This window comes from Stegodyphus dumicola, chromosome 9, assembly GCF_044657685.1.
Source record: "Stegodyphus dumicola isolate Sdum_Otavi_A_Nest chromosome 9, ASM4465768v1".
NCBI classification, from domain to species: Eukaryota; Metazoa; Arthropoda; class Arachnida; order Araneae; family Eresidae; genus Stegodyphus; species Stegodyphus dumicola.
The window spans coordinates 93,309,216-93,331,832 of record NC_140776.1 but is presented as its reverse complement, the minus strand read 5'-3'; the positions used below and the strand labels follow the sequence as shown (position 1 = coordinate 93,331,832).

The following is a 22,617-nucleotide window of genomic DNA, read 5'->3' as shown; positions in this document are numbered from 1 at the left end:
ATATCTAAAGGCAAAATGCACACAATAATATGTTAGTGGAAAAAAACAAAAATTTCTGCTGTCAAATTTAATTAATTACTACCTTTCCCTAAATAACCTCTCAAAAATTTTTAAATAGTTTTCTTTTGAAAAGTATGTTAATTTCACATTATTTTGGAATTAAAATATTTAAATTACGATGTTAATTAGAGTCCATTTGTTAAAATTTTATTGAAATTGAAGCGATGAAAAAAAAATTGTCTATATAAACTGTTGGAACTTAGAATATAACAAAAAAGGGCACAAAAAAATGGCAATGCTGCTTAAAGATTGTTATGAATATGGTTGGCCTAAAGAATGTTTACATGCAAGGTGCTAGAATTGTTGAACACATGGCCTAGTCTGGTAATTTGGCGACTTTTAAGATAGTTATTACAATACATAAATACTAAAATTCTAATTCTTAGGTAATGAACCAAGAAAAAAACTTCATTTTAAGATAGCTAGTGAAAATTGATAGGTTATAAACAATGTCTTTTTTAAATTTCACAAGTTATTTACTATTACAATGCTTTTAGGTAAACCATAAAAAGAATGTTTGAATTTCAGTTGACTTATGCAAAAAATCCAGACCACATAAAAAGAAAGCTTAAATTTTAATTAAAAGAATGCTGTGATGATGTGCTGCAAAACTGTTATGGAGTATGAATTAACAATCCACAACAAAATTTACAGGAAAGAAAATTTTTTTTCTGAAAATGCTATTTATAATCAAAGAACTTCCACAAGCTGCCAGCATATCAGTTCAGTTTTATTCTGTATGTTTTTTTTTCATATCACTACAAATATCCCTGATGACAATGTTTAAACCTACTTAACAAGTGTTCAATATTCATTTATTGCTCATGGAAATGACCCACATATTTAAAGTCAGAATTTCCTAAAAGACAAAAAAAAAAAAAAAAAAAAAAAAAAAAACCGCATCAAGAAGGAGTTATCCGAATGGGACGAAAATCGGTAGAAGTGATGCACATGTACAGGAAAACAAATGATTACAGTTTGAGAAAAATTGGATGATTTATTGAAGTGATAGTGCTTTACAAATTGAAAAAGTCAGTAACAAATTGGTCCACCTCTGCCCTTATGCAAGCAGTTATTCGGCTTGGCATCGATTGATAGAGGATGCGGATGTCCTCCTGAGGGATATCGTGCCAAATTCTGTCCAACTGGTGCGTTAGATCGTCAACATCCCGAGCTGGTTGGAGGGCCCTGCCCATAATGCTCAAACATGCTCAATAGGAGAGAGATCTAGCAACCTTGCTGGCCAAGGTAATGTTCGGCAAGCAGTAGAAACGTATAGTGTGGGGGGCAGGCATCATCTTGCTGAAATGTAAGCCCAGGGTAGCGTGACATGAAGTACAACATAACGGGCTTTAGAACTTGTCAATGTGCCGCTGTGCTGTAAGGTTGCGATGGATGACAACCAAACGGGTTCTACTATGAAATGAAATGACACCCCAGACCATCACTCCTGGTTGTCGGCCTGTCTGCCGGAAGAAAGTCAGGTTGATATCACACCGCTGTCCGGGGTGTCTCCAGACTCGAATTCGCTGGTCATCGGGCTCAGTTCAAAGCGGGACTCATCATTGAAGACTATTCTACTTCAGTCAGTGACATTCCAGTGCGAATGTGCCCGACACCACTGCAAACGGGCTTGACGTTGTACAGAGGTCAATGGTAGTCGGCACAAGGGGCACCGTTACCTCAAGCCCTCTTTTCTGTGAGCCGTCTATGAATGGTTCTTGTGGTCACTGAAGCACTAATTGCACATACAATCGATGATAATGATGCATCTGGGGCTGTGAGTGCCACTCTGATGATTGTTCAGTCTTCACATGCTGTCTTTTCTCTAGGCCTACTGCTTCCTTCTTGATGCTGTGTGCGGCAATGGTTTACCCATTCCTGCCAACATCGTCTAATAGTGGCATTGCTCCTGCTCAAATGTCGAGCTATTCGCCGATAAGACCAACCGGCTTCTTTGAGCCCACTATACGACCTCTCTCAAATTCTGACATCTGCGCATATCATTCATGCACCTGTATGTGAGGAATAGTTACTGTCTACCAGAGTACAAGGAATGAAATTCGTGAAGAATTTATGACCTGAAATCGTAATTTCTCCTTTTAAATATCCTGCCAGTTGCTCAGATCAGATGTGCTGTAGCAACAACTGTTCATTCATTGGCAGCCAAAATTTAAAATTTTGCATTTTCCGTCGAAACCTGTATGAATTTCAATTTGTGTCCAATCTGCTTTATATATCCTCGGTGCATCGTGATGCAACCTTTTTTTTTTTTTTTTTTTTTTTTTTTTTTTTTTGTGCTAAAAGTGTACATAACAAATAATCAAGAGCTAGAATGGTGTGTTTTCACCTATAGCCTCAAAGAATACTTTATTCTTAGAAAATAGGAAATACTTTTACATACTTACAACAGGTAACTCATTTCAAAAGTTTGTCACAACATAGTTGACATGGAGCATGATACAAACAAATAGTAAGTTTTAATTATGAAAATTCATTGCAAGAATGGCGAGTGTTATGCACAGACTGTTAGAAAACTTTGGATGTGAACGTCAACCTAATGACACAACAGTTCATATTGATAAAGAAATTTAACGACAGAGGTTTGATAGCAGATACTAAATCACCATGCCCTCAATCTAGCCAGTCTGCTAAAAGAACTGCTATTTTGCATCACAAAATCATTACACATCAAAAAAAAAAAAAATACAAACTTAGAGAACAACAATGAGAAAAATTTTAAGAAGAAATTGGTAATATGTAAGCACAGTGCTATAAAGCAATTTGTAGAGGACAATATCCCATAAATTATGTTTCATTCTTAAATAAGAACATTTACCCATTGTAAGTACGTAACAATATTTTCCATTTTCTAAAAATATTTTATTTAACATACTTTTGATGGGATTCCCTATCCTTCTTTCAATCTTTTATATTTTAGGTAACAAAAAATAATCCCCTACATCATGCATGATAATAATTAATAATAGTATATTAGCACTAGGATTAATATTAAATACCCAGTTCAAACAGCTATTTTAGATAACAAAAGACAATCCTTCACCCTATGCCTGAGAATAATAAATATATCAGTGCTAGAATTAATGTCAACTACACAGCTAAGTTCTCACCCAAAAAAGTTTTTTTAATGTGTGTGTAATACAATAACATATAATTTTTGAGTCAAAAAAAATTTCTTATTTTTTTTACTTACTTATCTAAGGTCTGTTGCAAAAGAACCATGACTTCTTCTCTAACTCTGAAGTTTTTATGGTTAAAAGCTATACTGAGTTTGTCAAAAATGTGCTGTGTACAAAAGAATATATGGCGATCAAAAATTGCATAAAATATATAAAAAATATATAGTCATACAAAAAAGCATATTTAAAAATAGTACATTGATCATCAAATTAAAGGATAATGAGAAAAAATATGCTCACTAAGTTAATGTTACCACTAATGGCCACTGCTGTAATTATTTATGTTAATTAAATACAGGGTGATCTCTTTTAAAGTGACAGTGTTTGGAGCGCCCTGTAGCGTGATCTAATAGCCAAAATGGCCCCGAACTTGGTATTTAGACTAATTAAGACATGGGATATCAAGACATACAATCGTACAGTTAAATTATTAATGTTTATTTACTACATTAACTTCCCCGGTGAGAAATTAGACTACATTCAATGTGAGCACCGTTCTCAGAAATAACACCGTTCATTCTGTGCACAACATTCTCCATAGCCGTATGTAACATATCACGAGGAATATTCCGCACTGTCTTATGTTGTCCTTTAGAATAGACAAATTTGATACTCCACTAACATAAACTTGAGATTTCAAATCACCCCAGAGCCAAAAATCGCATGGCATGAGGTCAGGGGAACGAGACGGCCATGCAACTGGAAAACTGCGACTTATGACTCTATCATCAATGAAGTTTCGGCGCAACAGCTGCTTTACCTTATTACTAATGTGTGGCGGAGCACCATCCTGCATAAAGATTGTCTACTGGAGACGTTTTCTTTGCTGAAGTTGTGGAATAACAAATGTTTGCAGCATTTTGTGGTACCTTTCTGCATTTATGGTGCACATTTGGGGTGTCAGAGTGATGGTCTCAATTAAGAATGGCCCAATTATGATTCCGCTGTGAAACCACACCAAACAGTGACTTTTGGAGAATTTAATGGGATTTCGTGCACGGTGTGGGGCTGCTCAGAAGCCCAAATTCAGTTATTTTGTGTGTTTACGGACCCACTGAGATAAAAATGGCACTCATCTCCCCACAGAATGTGCCATGGGAAAGCATCATCATTTTCTACCCTGGAAAGAAACGATAGAGCGAATGTCACTCGCTTATCATAATCACTTGGTTTCAGTTTGTGCAAGTGGCTGATTTTGTAGGGGTAAAATCCAATAACGCGCCGCAAAATTCTCTATACCATGGAATAATTCATGTCCAATTGTCTAGCTACACTCCGGGCGCTGCTAGTACCAGCAATGGTTCCCTGCGATCCTTCGACAATTGCATTTGCCACATCAGATATTACATCTTCTGATACTGGTTTACATCCTCTCCCAGCGCGAATGGTCAGTGACCACCATTCAGCGATAAAGACCCCTTTCGTAATTTTTTCCTGGTTCGAAACTCCCGAAGAGCTGTGGATGCATTACATTGATTCATGTAATACAGCTTCACCAGTAACGCACGTTCCGGTAACGTGAGAGGCATGTCCACTGGAGCTCGTTTACTTCGGCTGAGATTATTCGTCGAAGCTGTCTACTACTTGATTTTATAGCCATTATTATAGGCGCTGTCATCGCACAATATTTGCATTCTTCTTTGATACCCATGTTTTATGCTAATTCTTGTTATTGTAAACTACAGCAGTGCCACAAAATACCCTACCAGCAATTTTTGGAACTAAAATTTTTTTTTCACGGAATCCTTTTTCCCATGTCTTGATTAGGCTAAATACCAAGTTTGGTGCCATTTTGGCTATTAGATGCACTTCAGGCCGCTCCAAACACTGTCACTTTAAAAAAGATCACCCTGTACAATCGAAGACAAAATTCTACTTCTGTGCACACATTAGTGCCAGAAATATGCACATTCAGTATAGACAACTTGATATGCAATGGACACATGTTGAAATTGTTTGAAGTGTTACAGGTGGGTTAAGGTGCCTGGTCTATAGTATTTTTTGAAGTGAATGTGGTTTCTGAAAGTGATCAGTATTCAGTAGTTATGACTCAAAGGCATCATTTAAGTGGAGGTCAAAAGTGGCAAATAACTGGTGAAATCGACGGAGGCTAAACACAAAATGGAGGTCATCTAAGATTTGAATATCTCTCAAAGTGTCATATCAAGAGTTTGGAGGTGCTTTTTAACACTGGATCAGTTGACAGACAAACTGGTCAAGGGTGAACAAGAGCAACAACTGCATCAGAAGACCATTTTCTGCCATTGTCGGCTCAAAGAAACCACAAAATGAATACAAGAGATTTGTTTTTAGACCTTCAGGCTACCACAGGAGCTCAAATTAGCCCTTCTACTGCTGCATGAAGGCTAAATGAAATTGGACTGCATGCAAGAAAAACCAATGGTATATGTCCCACTCACTCCAGCTGCCATAGCGGCCCGTTTAAAACTGGTGTCATCATCATGTTCAATGGAGCCAAAATGGTAAGAGAATTTGCACATTAATGTGTGAATTTCAGAAAAGCTAATGGTCAGATTTTAATAAAATTTTGTATGAATATACATTTATAATAGAGAAAGAGTTGCACCATTCAACAGTAATTTTATGTACATTGCGAAAAAAAGAGGGACAGTTTCTATGTCCCCCGTTCTATTGGGAATATTGACAAAATTCAAATTCCGTTTTTCATCTGTCAAAAGCGTGATTTAGAATATATATTAGCATTTAGGATTTATATATAGCATTGTTCTAACATAGGTACTTTGACACAAAATCCGACTTTTTCTGAAATAGCATACCAATTTTTTTACATATTTCGATTCTACGACTCAAATTATACCTAGACATTAAATTTTGTAAAATCTGATGCGAAATTTACAGAGAAATTCAAAAATTTATATTGGCGCAATTTTTTCATTTTACGACAAGAATAACTCACTTCTTGAACTTCTTAATACATGGCAACCAATTTCCCTTGCCTTTCCATTATGCAGAAGCTGGAAAAAAGACACCTCGTTCCTATCTTTTTACTCTGTGCATGAATGGAAAAAAAGTCACATCACTCTTAACTTCCAAATAATTTTAGCAAACTACATTTGACGTTTTATCACTTTCAACAAATATGCCAAATTTCAAAATGTGCCAATATATAAATTCATGTATATCTTCGGAAATTTTGAATAAAAATCTGTAACATTTTGCAGGTATGCTTAGAAATTCGTCTACTTTAAGAGGATGGTAAAATTTTTATAGATTTTAATTCAAATATTTTTTTTTAATTTATAAAAATTATTTTAAAAAAAAAATTTTACAAATAAATCATAAAAAATGGGTGACTTTTATTTGGAATGAACTGGAATTTTGAAATATGAAAGGAAGAATCAATTAAGCTTAATAAAAAAAGAGAGATTAATAAATATGTACCAAACTCAATTAACATTGAGGAGCTAAAATTTTGAGAGCTAATTTTTTAAAAACTACTCGTGATTTTTACAAAACTTGGTAGTTTGGCATAATTTGAGTCGTAGAATCGAAATATGGAAAACATGTCGAAATATGTTATTTCAGAAAAAGTCCGATTTTGTGCCAAAATACCTATACAGTCAAAAGTCATTAATCCGGACACCCATAATCCAGAATGATCTATAATCCAGACCTGAAAGCTACAAACTTTCTGCGCATACATCAACGCATAATGCATTAACGCATGCACATAATACGTTTACGCATGCGCATTTAATGTCTAACGGATGGTATAAGCTAAGCTCAAATTATCTAATTATCTATTTCAGTTAATGTTATAGATTGCGTTGTTCCTTAATCTTCGAATTGGATCCGGCTTATTATTTTTTGCAGACTGTAAGAGCAATTTTATAAAAGTAAACTTGAACTTTCGATTATGTCAAAAAGGATTTCCGATCTACAAAGCGAAAGCATGTTTCGATGTCCATCAAACAAAAAGTGGAATTGCTGCAAGAAATGGATAAAGGCATTTGATTCTCTAATCATTCCGAAATATGTTTATCAATTTCACATTGCTCTGCGGGGGGGGAACGACATGGCGCACAATGAACTGGAAGTTGATCTGTCAGCACTATCCTTATTTTCAGGGCAGATGTTTTTATTTTATTCGGCTTATAATTCCTTACTAAATGTATTATTTCATCTCGATGTAGTCCGTCTTTGATATGATTTAAATCAAATTCCTCGTCATCATAAATATCACGAATACAAATCAAATAGTTTTCTGGTTGCAATTTTCTAATTTCGACTATGCATAATGTATGCTTTACGCATGCGCGCATTGAAAGAAATGTTTAATAAAGTAAACAAATAAATATTCAGCTTTTTTTTTTTTTTCTAAATTTTTATACTCTTTAGATCATAATTGCTCTTTATTTTATAAATTACAGTTTCATATTTTTAATCTTATAATTTCTGTATGCCATCTTACCAGATTTAAACTGATGATCTATAATCCGGAATCGACGAAGTCCCGATGAGTCCGGATTAAAGACTTTTTGACTGTATTAGAACAATGCTATATGTAAATCTAATACATATCCTAAGTCGTCCTTTCGAGACATGAAAAACACAAGTTGAATTTCATCGAATCAGCCCAGTAGAACGGGAGATATAGAACTGTCCCCCCCCTTTTTGTGTGTGCGTGTGCAGTGTACATATAAATATCAGCAAAGCTTCATAGTGCAGGGACGTCTAAAAATTCATGTTGTGATTTCAAACTGAAAATGAGTCTAATATGGGGTATGATCCCCTTTCACAGTCAGACAACTCATGTTGCATAACGACATACTGGGCAGCAGGCAGTTGAGCAGTCCTTGCATCAGTCAATCTCACTCCTGTAGAAAGGAACTTTCTAATTCTGCGACAGTTCTTGGAGGGAGATGGTGAGATTAAACTGCTCTTCCAAGATCATCCCAGACACGCTCTACAGGCTTTTAAGGTCAGGAAATCTGGCTATACAGCTCATGCGATGAATATCTCACTAGCCAAGTAATCATTGATTAGGTGAGCCCTATGGAGACTAGCACTATCGTCCATTAACAGGAGCTCAGGACCAACTGCACCACTGAAAAGTTAAAATTAGAGTTCTATGATCTCTCTATATCTCATAGTAGTCAGGAAGCCTTTGTCGAACACATGCAGTGGTGTGTGGTCCTCAAACATAACTGCCCGCCCAAACCATTACACCTTTACCATAATGATACTTTTGCTGATGAGGAAAGGTTAGTAACATGTTCCAAACTTATTCCAGATACAGATACACTGAGAATCAGTCTCCAGGCTGAATCTCAATTCATCTGCAAAAAGCACAGTGCTCCACTTAAATCTGGTAAAAAACGCATATTGTCTGCACCATGCTAAACACACACACTCTTGTATGCTGCAGTGAGCGGGATGCAATCATAGGGTCTTCTGCCCTATCTCATGAAGCCTTTGGGCAACTGTAGACCATGAAATGCCAGCTCTAATGGCAGCATACAGCTCACCTGAAAGCCATGAAGCTGTAGAAATATTGTGTCGCCGCACTGAAAGTCCCAAAATAATGATCCTCATTGATCGTTACGGATCTCGATCAACCTTGTCCAGCTCTTCGTGATATGGACGCAGGCAGTATCCTGAAACTCTTTCCATAAATTACAGATGACAATGGGCAGTACACTGAGCTCTGTAGCCACCTGCGATTGTGAATGGCCTACCTCTAATCTATTGACAATTCTCCATCTCATTTTGTCATCCACACATTTGTGGCTACTCATTTTACCTGATACCTAATAAAATTTACCCAACCCTTGTGAGAAACATGACAAATCTTGTGACATACAAATCACCAAAAACCACTGCAGCATTTATATCTCCTCCACAATCACAGCTCTGCAGACACGCATATGTATGCTTACGTATTCAACTCTGAATATTTACACAATTCTATAGTGGCATTAATTAGTACCTTTGGTCCAATACTTTTCATAAAAATAATTTGAAAATTATCTTAATTTTGCCTTTAAACATGGATAATCTCAACATGGATAATGTCATATCAGCCACAAATTTCCATAATATAGGAACAAAGACAGGAAACATATAGACAACCCATGTTGATGCTCTTTAAGCATGCATCTCGACTTTTACCAATGTGAACCTTCTAATCACGTAGATAATCACAAATGAGATCAAATAGTGTTTGATGACACAAATCATTCAGTGCTTTTCAGTACTATAAGTCTATTATGCCCAACACTCCACTACAGAAAATCAAAAGTCTCTTAAATATCTATGGATACAATATTTGTATGCCACTAGCTAGCAGATTCTTGCTAACATATGAATGTTCTATAAAAATTAGTCATATAGCCCCTAAAATACATATTCTAAGAAACCAGCAAAGACAAAATATTGTTAAACTGAAGAAAAATTGCCAAATAAAACAAATTTAGCGGAAAAAAAATTATCACCAAAGCACAGAAGATATAAACTGCTTATATCTCTTATGCTCCTAAAAATATTTTCACATTTTCAGCACTAAATTAGAATTACAAGTACTACAAAATAATACAGCAATTAAATACCAAGTGACCAAAAATTAAGAGTTATATATTAAAAAAATATGTATTAGCACAAAAAACGGATTGTATGTGAAAAACAAATCGCCCAAAAAAAAGAAAAGAAAACAATATAAATATGTACTAATTTTTTTTAAATCATTTAGCAAAAACAACTATGCAATAACAAAAATGGATAAAAACCATTATATAATGAAATACAAATAAAATTGTTTTGAAAGAATAAATTGAATAAATACATTGAATAAATACAAAGGAATATATATTAAAGGAATGGCAAATTCTCTTAAATAATTAAAAGTATAAAATGTGTTTCAGAAAAATCTGAAAAACATTTTGGCAAATACTATTATACCAAGTACTGTAAAAATTGTTGCTACAAGAATATATTTTCAATAAAATATACCTGAGGAGAAGATACAGGACTCATAAGTTTTAACATCAGTCCTTTAGCCTGTAACCGCACCTATAAAAATTAACATATACAAAAATTAACTTTATAAAAATTAACAGATGCAACAATACATTTAAAAACCACAGGTTAAACAGATTTTTGAAATAAATGCAAAGTTAAAATTTAATGCAAGTACATATAACTTATATATAGCCATAATTAAGATTTCTGATCAACAAGTTTTCTTACATCAATTAATGTAATAATAAGACAGTATAAAATTTCAGAAGTTAGAAATGCATCAAAGTTTCAGAATATTAATCAATTGATTAAACGATATTCTTGGATTATTCATCTAACCCTATCACAAATTTGAAAACTAATTTTTCACCAACCTAACACATGAAAAACAAATAGCCATTTTAAAAAATGATGGCATACTGAAAATTACATAGAACTGTGATGAATAAATAAAATTAAAAATTTAAGAAACATCCATAAGGAAACTGGAAATTACATAAAGCAAACATTCATTGTGAAACAGTCAATATAACATAAAACAGCAACAAATTAACTAAACTAATTAAAAATGCAACAAATATCCATAATAAACACTTTTTCCTGGTCTCCTGCCCATGCACAGAGCAATCTGTTTTCACTTAAAAAAAAAAAAAAGAAAGAAAGAAAAAGAAAAGAAAAGAAATGTAGAATTCTCAGCATAGGATGAACAACTTGGCACTGCTCTTCATGTACATATCGACTGGTTTTAATTTTAAAAACATCAGTGAATCGTACAAATGAACTTCATGGAATGCACATGCTTTACTACTAAGAAAAATTCCACATTTCAGATAAAATAACATTTTTTTCTTTTTCATTAGTATGTAACCTCCACAGTGGCAGTATTATTTGTTACAATTAAAAAAATTCACACATCAATCACAAGAAGACACCACAAACATGACCCTCGAATTTCAAAACTGCATGCATTACCGTTATCATCAAAATAGATAGTGATACTACATGCAGAAAATATGCATGTGCACCCATTGGTAGGTTACCAGATCAATTTATTTTCATAAAATTCTAGGTTGCCTACTCTAGTAATATAGCACTTTACTCGGTGATCTTATTGGGGTTAAGTGGATAATCTGAGAGTACCAACTAAACTCAGAAGGCCAAAAATCGAAAAAACTTATCCTTCCTAAGTTTCCAACAATTGCAGACAGTTATCTTTATGTGCCTTAATGTAAAATAAACATACTTTTATCATATAAGCTGTTTTATATAAGAAAAAGATGATTTTTTGCTATCAGTATTTTATAATACTTTTATTTCAACACTCCCCATTTCAATAAAATCCTACTTTTCATTTACATCTTAATTATCAGTTTTGATAAAGTTATCTAACAAATATCTAAGCTTTTAACAGTCTCATGCTAAAGTTACATTAACACAGTCTTAGTTAGTTTAGCTGATATTTTCAGAATTAAAAACCTCCTCAAAAATGACACAATAGATGTAAAAACCAAGTTTCATAAATTGTCATATAAAATCTAATGCAATAATATATGTCACAAAATTTCAAAATTAAATCAATCATAAGATAAAACATACAACCACAAAAAAAAATTCACTATACAGACTTACTTGGAATAAAGCTACTGACAAACATGCACCACTTAGGTGCCTAAAAAAGGGCAAAAACTAATAGCACCAGGTAGACAAGAGATGGGCAAAAAGGCACCAAGTTGAAAAAGGTGATCCAAAAAGGCCTGTTTAATGCCTCACGTGAGCAGGGACATCGCATTGTGCAATGATACTTGCATAGAAATCTTTCATGGTTCCCCTACTGTTTGCCAGGACACAATGGGAGGGAATACTAATAGTAAGAGAAATTTTTAAAATAAAAAAAATCTGAAAGCTTTCAGATTTTATATTATGCCCACGGGGATTTTTTTTAATGTTTTGTATGTTACCTTTATTAATTAAATATTATGTTCTTCGCATTTAAACCAGAAAATTCAATTCAACAGCAATATCACAAAATATATTTAAAAGAGTATATCTTTAAAATTTCCGACACACAGACTCGCGCGCTGGAGATAAAAATTCTTTTTCGTACAGTTTTACCATTGTTTGCCTTGAAATCATTGAGTTTCTTAATCAAAAACTCATAAATGATTTACAAAATATGAAATAGATAATAAAACAAATTCCAAATTTGGGCTTCCGGATGCCCATATTCGGGTGGAGATGTATACATTATTCAAAATTCGATGGCTCTAGTATCATTATTTTATCACAATGCGTGAAATATACATACATTTATGCAGATTCTTCATTATTTAATTTCTTGAAATATAATACAGGGCTCTAATACTTGGCGGCAATAATTTAAAAAGTAATTTGCCGTTTATAATGAATCAATCACACAATGCTAAAATGAAATTAATAGCCCTTCTGGACAAACTGCCAATTTGAGCACACACAAAACAAACAAAAAAAAGCGACAGATGACAAACACTGAATGGCAACGGGCCTGCATGAGGGTCAACCGATGAAATACAAAATGTAAATGCAAATTTCTATGAAGAAAAACAGAGCCACTGATGATTAATCAAACATTCTTATAAATTCATAGCTTTATCTATATTTTCATTTTAAGCACAAAAACTCTGCTGTAAAAATAATTATTTATTAATATATAGTTAATGTGAAACATGAAAGCTCAAATGTTTGTTCGCTGTTATTTCATCCAAATTAGGTTCCTATTCATTTATAGCAATCCTTAGTACTGAATGTAAATTTTCATCTCTAGTTGGGATTGATATTTACATTTTGTGTGCATTACGAATGAAAAAGTTCTGTCACATAAATACATCAATCTAAATAAAAACTACAAAATTGTTGACATAATCCAAAAAATGTGTATTGATCTGCCTTTAGGGAACCATATAAAAAGCTAATTCATTTGAATGAAACTTTTCCTTTAATAAATGATCTCAATGCAAATCAGTTACTTCTAACTGAAACTGAACTGGAATAGCCTGCAAGTTAAAATTAAACAGCATACATATTAATGACAAATCTTTTTCAGTTTTTTTAAAGTCTTCAGATCTTCTGCAAAATTCAGTATGCAACTCTTTTTTTTTTTTTTTTTTATATTGAACAAAATCATCATTTCTCTCCTGTAATTCTAATGTTGGAAAGTGATTTAATATTTAAAAAATTAATTAATTAAATTAAATTTTAGCAATGAAATTTAATTTACATTACATTAAATTTTAGGAATGAAATCACATTTTGTCATAAATGCTCTGAATTTTAGCACATATTAAAAATGTATTGCTTTTTTCTTTGAAGTATAATATTTAATTCAATGAAGTAGCATGTCAACAGAAAAAGAAAAGCCATTCAACCATTCCTCATTATACAATTCAGGAAAGTTGCTAATTTTTCCTTTAAACACAAGAAAATTTCCTACAAATACAAGAAAGATTTAACCATTACAAACAAACTGATAACTATGTTCTTCCCTAAGCTCCCTTTTCTGATCACTCTTTTTATCGCAACAATATTTATATTTTATTTTTTAATTTATAAATTAAAGCTGCTATAAATAATAGAATTAATTCTCTGGCAGATGCACGCACTAGCATTATCCAATGTTCCCAGCTTCGGTTGACTGCTAGAATGGTCAAATGCACATACAAGCTTACACATTGTAACAACAGAGGTACAGAGGTACAATTGTGCTGTTAACTCTTTGAAGACCAAAATGCCCCAGATGGCCCTTCATTCAAACGACCACAATCATCCAAAACTGAGATGTTCTTTTCTTCCCTCCCCCTAAGGTATACATACAGTAGCAGGTTCAGTTTCCCCAAATGCATTGTATCCGTTTATTGCAGACAACTTTCCTAAAAGGATTTATTTGTGGTTTCTTATCTTTATCTGTTAGAAGTAGGAAGGATGTCTTTTTAAATCTTCACACCTCTTTATGCGTCAATGGATAGGGAGGAAAGGAAATTGCTGTGAATCTCGAAAGGCATTTCAGGCACTTTGATACTTCAAGCATTACAGGTTAGCAAAGGCTTCAGTTTTCAGAGTTAATTTTGGTAGTTTGCATACAAAATCTGGTAGGAAAGAAATCAAAATGTCTTTGCACAGGATCTCATCTTTGCTCAGATTAAGTAATCAAAAGGGCTGCATTTTGCCCACAAGCAGTCTTTTGCTCATTCCTAAAGCCCACTTTCAATTTTTTCAGCCATTTACTGATCAAAGGGTCAAATTTGTTAAGAAAAATTATTACCTGGTCTTTGCTGTCTCCTAGACGATCTACAGTAGCCGGAAATACTGAAAATGAAAGAAAAAGACAAACATCCATTATAAAACAAACCATTATTGAACCATTATAAAACAATCATTGAAAAAAGCATGATAACAGGAAACTGCAACTAATACAGATTAGGGTATAGCTATACATGATGAAAAGTTATATATTACAAGTATAAAATTCATAACATAACTAATAATAAATAATAATAAAACATTCTGGTAATGAATAGGGCTATGATATTTCATGAAAGATAATTCAGAATATTTGATGACAAATTGATTTCAGGGCTTATCATTGATAAGTTATACCCCCGTACACCGAAACAAAAGTTAACAGGAAAAAAAAAATATGTGATAATATTAAGAACTATGTTCAGCAGAATACTTAAGGCTTTGAAAAGTAGATTATAAGTTTGCAACAGATTAAAAATGATGATCAAAAAGGGTAATTAAAAATGGGTACTTAATCATTATCCTGTCAACCATGAAACTGTAGCCAAGCAGCATGATTTAGCACCAGTAATGAACAAATGTGACGTCAAAACGTACCCATAACATCTATGCTTTCGCTGCCCCTGATTAATTTTCAAAAAGCTTTTTTGTTGTTGTTTTTATGAACAAGGATATAAATTAACTGCAATTGCTGTATTTTTTCCTTGTATTTAAAAAAACTGAATTTGGGGGTCTGTAGAATCACATTTGTGACTGTACTCTGATTCATTTACAACAGGTTGAGATAATTAACATCCATTGAATAGGGAAAGAAGCTCAATATGGGCAACAAAATAGAAACAGATTGTAACAACCATCTGCAGGAAAACTGCAGTCATGGCTTTCGAAATAGACTTTTTGATAAAATTGGACAGCCTAACAAAATAATACAAATTGAATAAAACTTGTTAAAAAAGTGGAAAAACAAAGCGAATCGAATACTTCTGGAACACCTGTTATTGGGTGAACTATGCACAGAGACTGAGGAATGTTTTAGTGTTAGAGGCACTTAAAATTGCAGCTCAAAATTCTGCAGGAATGATTAGTAAAACTTCGGCAGGGTCTCCGCCAAATTTCATGGTTCGATGTTGGTTAACTTTTATGGTCAAAGGGATAGTACATATGTACCAAAAGGTTATAGCAAAATGACTTGCTAATGGTAAAGAGAGACCATGTGTTTTCTTGATCTGGTACAACGGTTACTCTATATTTCAGAGTACCCTGAGGAGCCAAGTTTTGTTTCATTTATCGGCAAGTTGTTTCGTTTATGGTAACCTGAGTTATGCTAACATTTATGGTATCTGAGTAGTTGAATGTTATTGAAACCCTATTATGACATGATTACTTATAATGTGTCATAGTAGTGATTTTAATTTCTCAGAACTTATTTCTGCATTGGATATCATGTAGAAAGTTTGTTGCTTATTTTGTGCTGTACACCATAAAATGGCTACCTTAATCTGAAGTTTCTGTACGATTTGCAATGAATTGGAAAAGAAGCATTAATTGACTGGTGTGTAAATGAAGGTTTACTCAGCAATCAATTCTAAGTGTCTGGCTTGTACAAAGAAAATGAGTATGGTCGAATGCGAAGATCATTCAGATGGCTTTGAATAGGTTTGTCGCAAGAAAGGTTCAAATGATCACTATATAGTGTCCCATTAGAAAGGGATCACAGTCTCAGAAGAATCATTTGAGTATTATAGAGATTTTGATTTTTACGTGGATGTGGATGTATGAAGCTAATAGTAAAATGTTTAAGACTGAATTAAATTTGATTCTTATGAATATATGTGGCGATGGCAGTATACAAATTCTAAATTCAGATCATTTTAGACATTTTTTGGATGTTGTTAAGGAATTCTGTGTGTCACACATATCGAAGGAGCAGAAATTTTTTAATAAGCTAAGTCGATATTTCCTTTTTGTACTGCGTAGATTAGAGAGCATGTATTTCCATTTTTATGTTATTTCCTTTTATGATTTAAAATGCAGTTTATTGAGATTATATATTTTTTGTTCTAATTATGTTTTACTGCATTATGTTTTGGATGCCATTTTATTGGGGAGAACATTGGACGTAAACAGGAATGGCACCAAAAATATTGCCAATTTTCACCAAGGGGTACGCTAAAATATATTTTTACCAGTACAACTAATATAATGTTGGATATTCTCTTCTAGGAGTAATATACTATTAATGTTATTTGTCTTTATTAAAGGCTGTGTTTCAATATTCTATGCCTCTTCTTTTTTCTCCCTTGCATCAGATAATGTGTGTGTATCAAATTTTACTACAGTCAAAAGTCTTTAACCCAGACTCGTTGAGACTCTGGCGATTCCGGATTATCGGTTTTTCCAGATTATAGATCATCAGTTTAAATCTGTAAGATGGCATGCAGAAATTATAAAATTAAAAATATGAAACCGTAATTTATGAAATAAAGAGCAATTATGATCTAAAGGGTATAAAAATTTAGAAAAAAAAAAGCTGAATATTTATTTGTTTACTTTATTAAACATTTCTTTCAATGCGAGCATGCGTAAAGCATACATTACGCATAGTCGAAATTAGAAAATTGCAACCAGAAAACTATTTGATGTGTATTCGTGATATTTATAATGAATTTGATTTAAATCACATCAAAGACGGAGTACATCAAGATGAAATACTACATTTAGTAAGGAATTATAAGCCGAATAAAATAAAAACATCTGCCCTGAAAATAAGGATAGTGCTGACAGATCAACTTCCAGTTCGTTGTGCGCTGCGTCGTTCCCCTCCGCAGAGCAGTGTGAAATTGATAAACATATTTCGGAATGATTATAGAACCAAAGGATATGCCTTTATCCATTTCCACTTTTTGTTTGATGCACATCGAAACATGCTTTCGCTTTGTAGATAAAGCATCTAGTAAAGCATCTAGGTAGCTCCAGAATCGGAAATTCTTTTTGACGTAATCAAAAGTTCAAGCACTTTTATAAAATTGCTCTAACAGTCTGCAAAAAAATAATAAGCCGGATCCAATTCGAAGATTAAGGAACAACACATTCTGCAAAATTAACTGAAATAGATAATTAGATAATTTTAGCTTAGCTTATACCATCCGTTATACATTAAACGCGCATGCGTAGACGCATATGCGCATGCGCAAAGGTATTATGCACATGCGTTGACGCATGCGCAGAATGTTTGTAGCTTTGAGGTCCGGATTATAGACCATTCCGGATTATGGACGTTCGGATTAAAGACTTTTGACTCCACACAATACCCACCGTTTATTAAACTCACTGGTTAAGAAGCTCAGCTGTTGATTACATTCAGATTTGCAGGAACCAAAACAAATACATACATATCAACGGGAAAACCATCATCTGTTAAATTTATATAGACAGCTTTTTAAACTCAGATTGGCAAAAGATTGATTCTTCAGAGCCTGCTTGCATCCTATTAACAATATCCTACTTGCACCAATCAAATCTTTTCGTAATTCATCTATTTAATGTATTGTGGATTGTGGTTTTATTATTTATGCATGTACAGTAAGACCCCGCGTTCCATCAAAGTAGAGCGTAATGCGAAACAGCGCTAAACGAGGCTATCTTAACATGTAAATAATGGAGTTAGGGGAAGATGGATAGAAAATTGGTTAGGTATTAAATTTAATAATGTTTTTTTAATAAAAATAAAACCAAACATTTATTTCCTACAAAAATAAAAACAATATAAATGAATATATTTATAAAAACAAATAAAATTCTAAGCCAGTCAGATCATTCAGTCTATTCTGTGTTTCCAATTTTCTGCCTTTTTGTCAAGAAGGCATTATGATAGATTGGCTTAATGGCATATTGCGTTCAATTTCGTCGTCAATCCATATAGACAGTCGTTTTTCCACTTCCTCTATAATGTTATTTCTAGAACGGGTAATTCTAGTTGCAGAACTTGACGTAGTTGCAGTTGCCAATGATAGTATTTTTTCTTTATTCTTAAGAATTGTCCTTATTGTTGAAGTTGCCAAATTCAATGCAGCACTAATTTGAGATTGACTCTCACCAGAATCTAATCTTTAATCACTTGCTTTTTAGTCTCCAGTGAAATGCTTTTTCTGGTTGCTTTCTTTTCTTGTTTTTTATTATCACCATGATAAAAACTAAAGATCATAATATTTGTCACTGTATTAATCGTTATAGTATTATGTAAATTTATACTTACAATAATGTCAACAAATGTTTCAAATGATAAAAATGCTTCCGTACAGCACCTCACCGCACCAAACAAGAAACATAACTACAAAGTTTCGGATATGTTATTTGGAAACCTACCGCTGTGCACAATTTCGAGGAATCCCCGTAGTTCATGCTGCGAGCAATTTTGGGGAATCCCGAGGTTGAAATAAAAGAGCGCTAAACCAAAACAGCGCTAAATGAAACAGCGTTAAGCGGGGTCTTACTGTATTGCTTCAATAAAACAAGTTTGAAAGAACATTTCCTATCCCTGTCCCTGTATTGGTGAGAGACAGAGTTTTCAGACTTCTTTATCTGCATTCAATTTAAGAGTACCAAAATTTCCTTCCCTTAAAGTTAAACAAAACAATTATCTAGAAGCATTGTAAATGAGTGAGGGTTCCTTCTTGAATACCAAATGACAGAAGGTAGAAGTGCAACTTCTGTATTTCATCTTTTAAGATTTCTGCCTTCAAATTCCTCCTTTTAAAATAGCTACATTATGTTCACAGATAATTATAAAAAATTCATAAAATGCTTCTAAGCATTACTGTACATAAAGAATCTTTGAAGGGAAAGAAAATGGGAACTGTAAACTGAAGTAAAAGCAAAGAAAGCATTGGTGATGCTTGCAATTATGTGGCAGATTGATTAAGCAGAATAAGGGCAGGGTGGCTAGAAATATAAATTTTGAAATTTGAATAAATTACTGGAAGAAACCTTTTTTTTTTTTTTTTTTTTTTTTTTTTTTTTAAATTTTCTGTGTGTTTAGCTTGTAACTTGTTGAAATGCCATATGAAAAGACTTAAGCCTGAAAGAAAAAGATAAATTGTTATAAGATTTTAAAGTTCCTGGTGACTGCAGCCAAAAAAATTACATTTAAACTGGGAATTTTCCAAACAGCATTATGCAGTTTACTTAAGAATAATAATTAATAAAGAACTAATAAAAAGTGCCAACGTCTCAAGGAAGTGCAAAAGAAGCAGACAGTCAAAAAACATTGAAAGTATTTTTTTTAAATGGTTTCGAGCTACAAATCTAAAAAATTTTCCTTCTACAGGTTTTTTCACTAATTCATTAAATGCTAGGGCAGAATTTTATGTCAACTGATATACGGCTCACAAATTGTGGAAAGATTAATTCAATATTATTCATCAGAAATTGCATGGTTAGAAAGAAGAAGAGACTCATCATGCATTTGATAACTGAATCAAAAATAATTTACTAAGATTGCTATTTATATTTCTGGCTTTGGCAAAAGTAAGTGTTGCTAAGTGACTGCAGGCAATTGTAATCGAAAGTTTTTATATTTTTAACCATAACGTCTTCAAAACGTCTTGCCATTTTAGGGTGATTTCTGCTGTTTACAGTAAATTGAAAAATTGATCTCGGGCAAAAAATGGAATTGACTCGCGAACATTTTCATGCAATTATTTTTCATAACTTTTGACGTGAATTATCATGACAAAAGTGCTTTGATGAACTGAATTCTTTATACAGCGATAAAGCACCACATTAAAGCCCTGTAAAAAAATGGTACAACTAATTCCATCATGGTCGATGTTCGCTTCAGGACGAATTCCATGGAAGTAGTCCAAAATAAGTTGTGCCAGAAAATATTGATGTTATGAGTGAACTGATTAAGCAAGATTGTCATGTGACATACTGTGAGATTGAGACATCTTTGAGCATTAGTACGACAAGCATCAATAAGATATTACAGGAACATTTGGTCATAAAAAAGACTTGTTCACGTTTGATCCCGTATAATCTGACAAATGCTCAAAATAAGGCTCATATCGATTGGTGCAAGGAAATGTTGAATAAAGGCTGTGTATAACATCTACACTAGTAATGAATGATGAATCTATGCATATGAGACCGAAACAAAACAGCAGTCGACTGTATGGGTCATCCAATACGAGCCAAATCTAACAAAAGTTGTTCGCGGAAGAAGTACATCGAAACAAATGATTGCTTGTTTCTTCAGCATCACTGGTCATGTGGCACTACAGCAACGCAGGACGGTCAATTCTGAATGATACATGACCATTTGTTTGCTAGAAGTCAACGGAGAAATTTTAAAAAAACGGAAGAGGTAAACATTCTCCATCATGACAATGCAAGCTCACACACATCGGCTCAAACAAAGGAAATTTTGAGGAACCAAAACATTGAATTAATGAGTCAACTGCCGTAGAGCCATGGTTTGGCACCCAATGACTTCTTTTCATTCTCCGACATCAAAATTAAGTTACGTGGTCAGGGATTTGCGACACCGAAAGAAGTGTTTGATTCATTCAAAACGCATGTTTTGGAGTTACCTCAATCAGAGTGGAAAAAGCTTTGAAAATTGATTCAAACACATGCAAAAGTGTATTCTTCATGAAAATATTTTGAAAAACAATGAAATCAATTTCGATCATAAACATTTGTTTTTTCGTTATTAGGTCAGAAATGTCAATAGTAATCCTCCTATGTGAGTTTCTAATGAATACAAGCCACTCAAAATTTATAATGCAACAAAACTGGACTGCATTACATTGCCAGAAAACACATTAACATTTTAAAGTGACACAGCAGTTGGTTTAACAAATAAGTGATTGTTTTATTAACATGCAACATGGACCTGAAAATTAAGGAGACAGTATCACTTATTGACAAAAGCAGACAACCTCAATGTTTGAAAGGAATCAAGAATTTACCTCTGACATAATAAGAAATCATGGATGGAAAATAGTATTTTCAAACAGTATTTTTGCTGATTTTCTTTTAAAATGGGATAGCAAACTGAAAAATGGAAAAATAGCTGAGCAGCATACATATCGCTTTCTGAAAAAACATTGATATCCTGAAAATGTTTCCTGCAAATACAATTTCTAACATTTAACTTTTAATTTTAGGGTTATAAAAGCTTTCAAATGCCATTTCGTAAAAGATGTTCAGTAAATGAGTGGACAACTAAATGTTCTGAAAATGCAAGCACTTCAGATAGATAGGAAGATAAGTAAGTTAATATCTCTGCTGAAGACTATGTGCATTATATTTCAAAGCATGGGATTATCTCTTAAAAACTCCTTTTTTAAAATGTGACTTTTACATAGAAGCCTCAGAGGAATCGCAAACTATAGCTAATGTTTCAGATATCAGTGAGGGAAGTTATGCATTCATCTTTAAAATATTTGCTTATGTACAATATTGACACAAAGTGCATAAAAATTTACTATGAAAGTGTTAAAAGAACTACAGAAAGTGACAGTGATGAAAGTGATGTAGATTGAGGACATCATTCAAATTTAGAAAAACAACTGCAAATTCTAAGAAAATTCTTGAACTGAAAGGTGCTGATCAAAAAAGCTGTCAGCAGTTTTATGAAATTAAGAGTGGAACTGAAAACTTGCTGTTCAACAATATGAAGAAAACACAGATAGAATAGTTGTTTGTAAGAGATAAAATTTCATCAAGAGCATAATTGTAAAAATACTTTTGTAAAAACTTCAAAAATTAATTTCAAAGTTTCATAAAAAGTTTAGTTTTATTACTAATTTTAATTACTATTTTTAAATTAATCAATGAGTTAACTGTTAATTATTATTTTACATAAAAAGTTTAAAACTATATACACTTTCATCTATTCTATAAATTCAAAAATCTGAACTCAAAATTCTAAACTTTTATTTTACACTGCTAAACAGTATTTACTTATATCATCTATTAGTTTTAGATATTCAAACGACTGAATTTCTTGATTATTAAATGTAATTTCTTTCCAGTCATAAATGAGTGGATACATTGCAAAATGTCCAAAACTGTTTGTTTT

The 22,617-nt window shown here is 33.0% G+C and overlaps 1 protein-coding gene across 2 annotated transcripts in view; it reads right to left on the bottom strand.

Moving 5' to 3' along the window:
- The window catches only part of chb (CLIP-associating protein), a 358,527-nt gene that overhangs the window by 320,099 nt on the left and 15,811 nt on the right, over positions 1–22,617 (bottom strand). For both annotated transcript variants that reach the window (XM_085823772.1, XM_085823773.1), the window contains exons 4-6: positions 14,554–14,597; positions 10,251–10,310; positions 3,275–3,366 (exon numbers count right to left, since the gene is read on the bottom strand). In XM_085823772.1, coding sequence (XP_085679898.1) covers positions 3,275–3,366; positions 10,251–10,310; positions 14,554–14,597 — 196 coding nt within the window. The remainder of the gene's footprint in view (positions 1–3,274; positions 3,367–10,250; positions 10,311–14,553; positions 14,598–22,617) is intronic.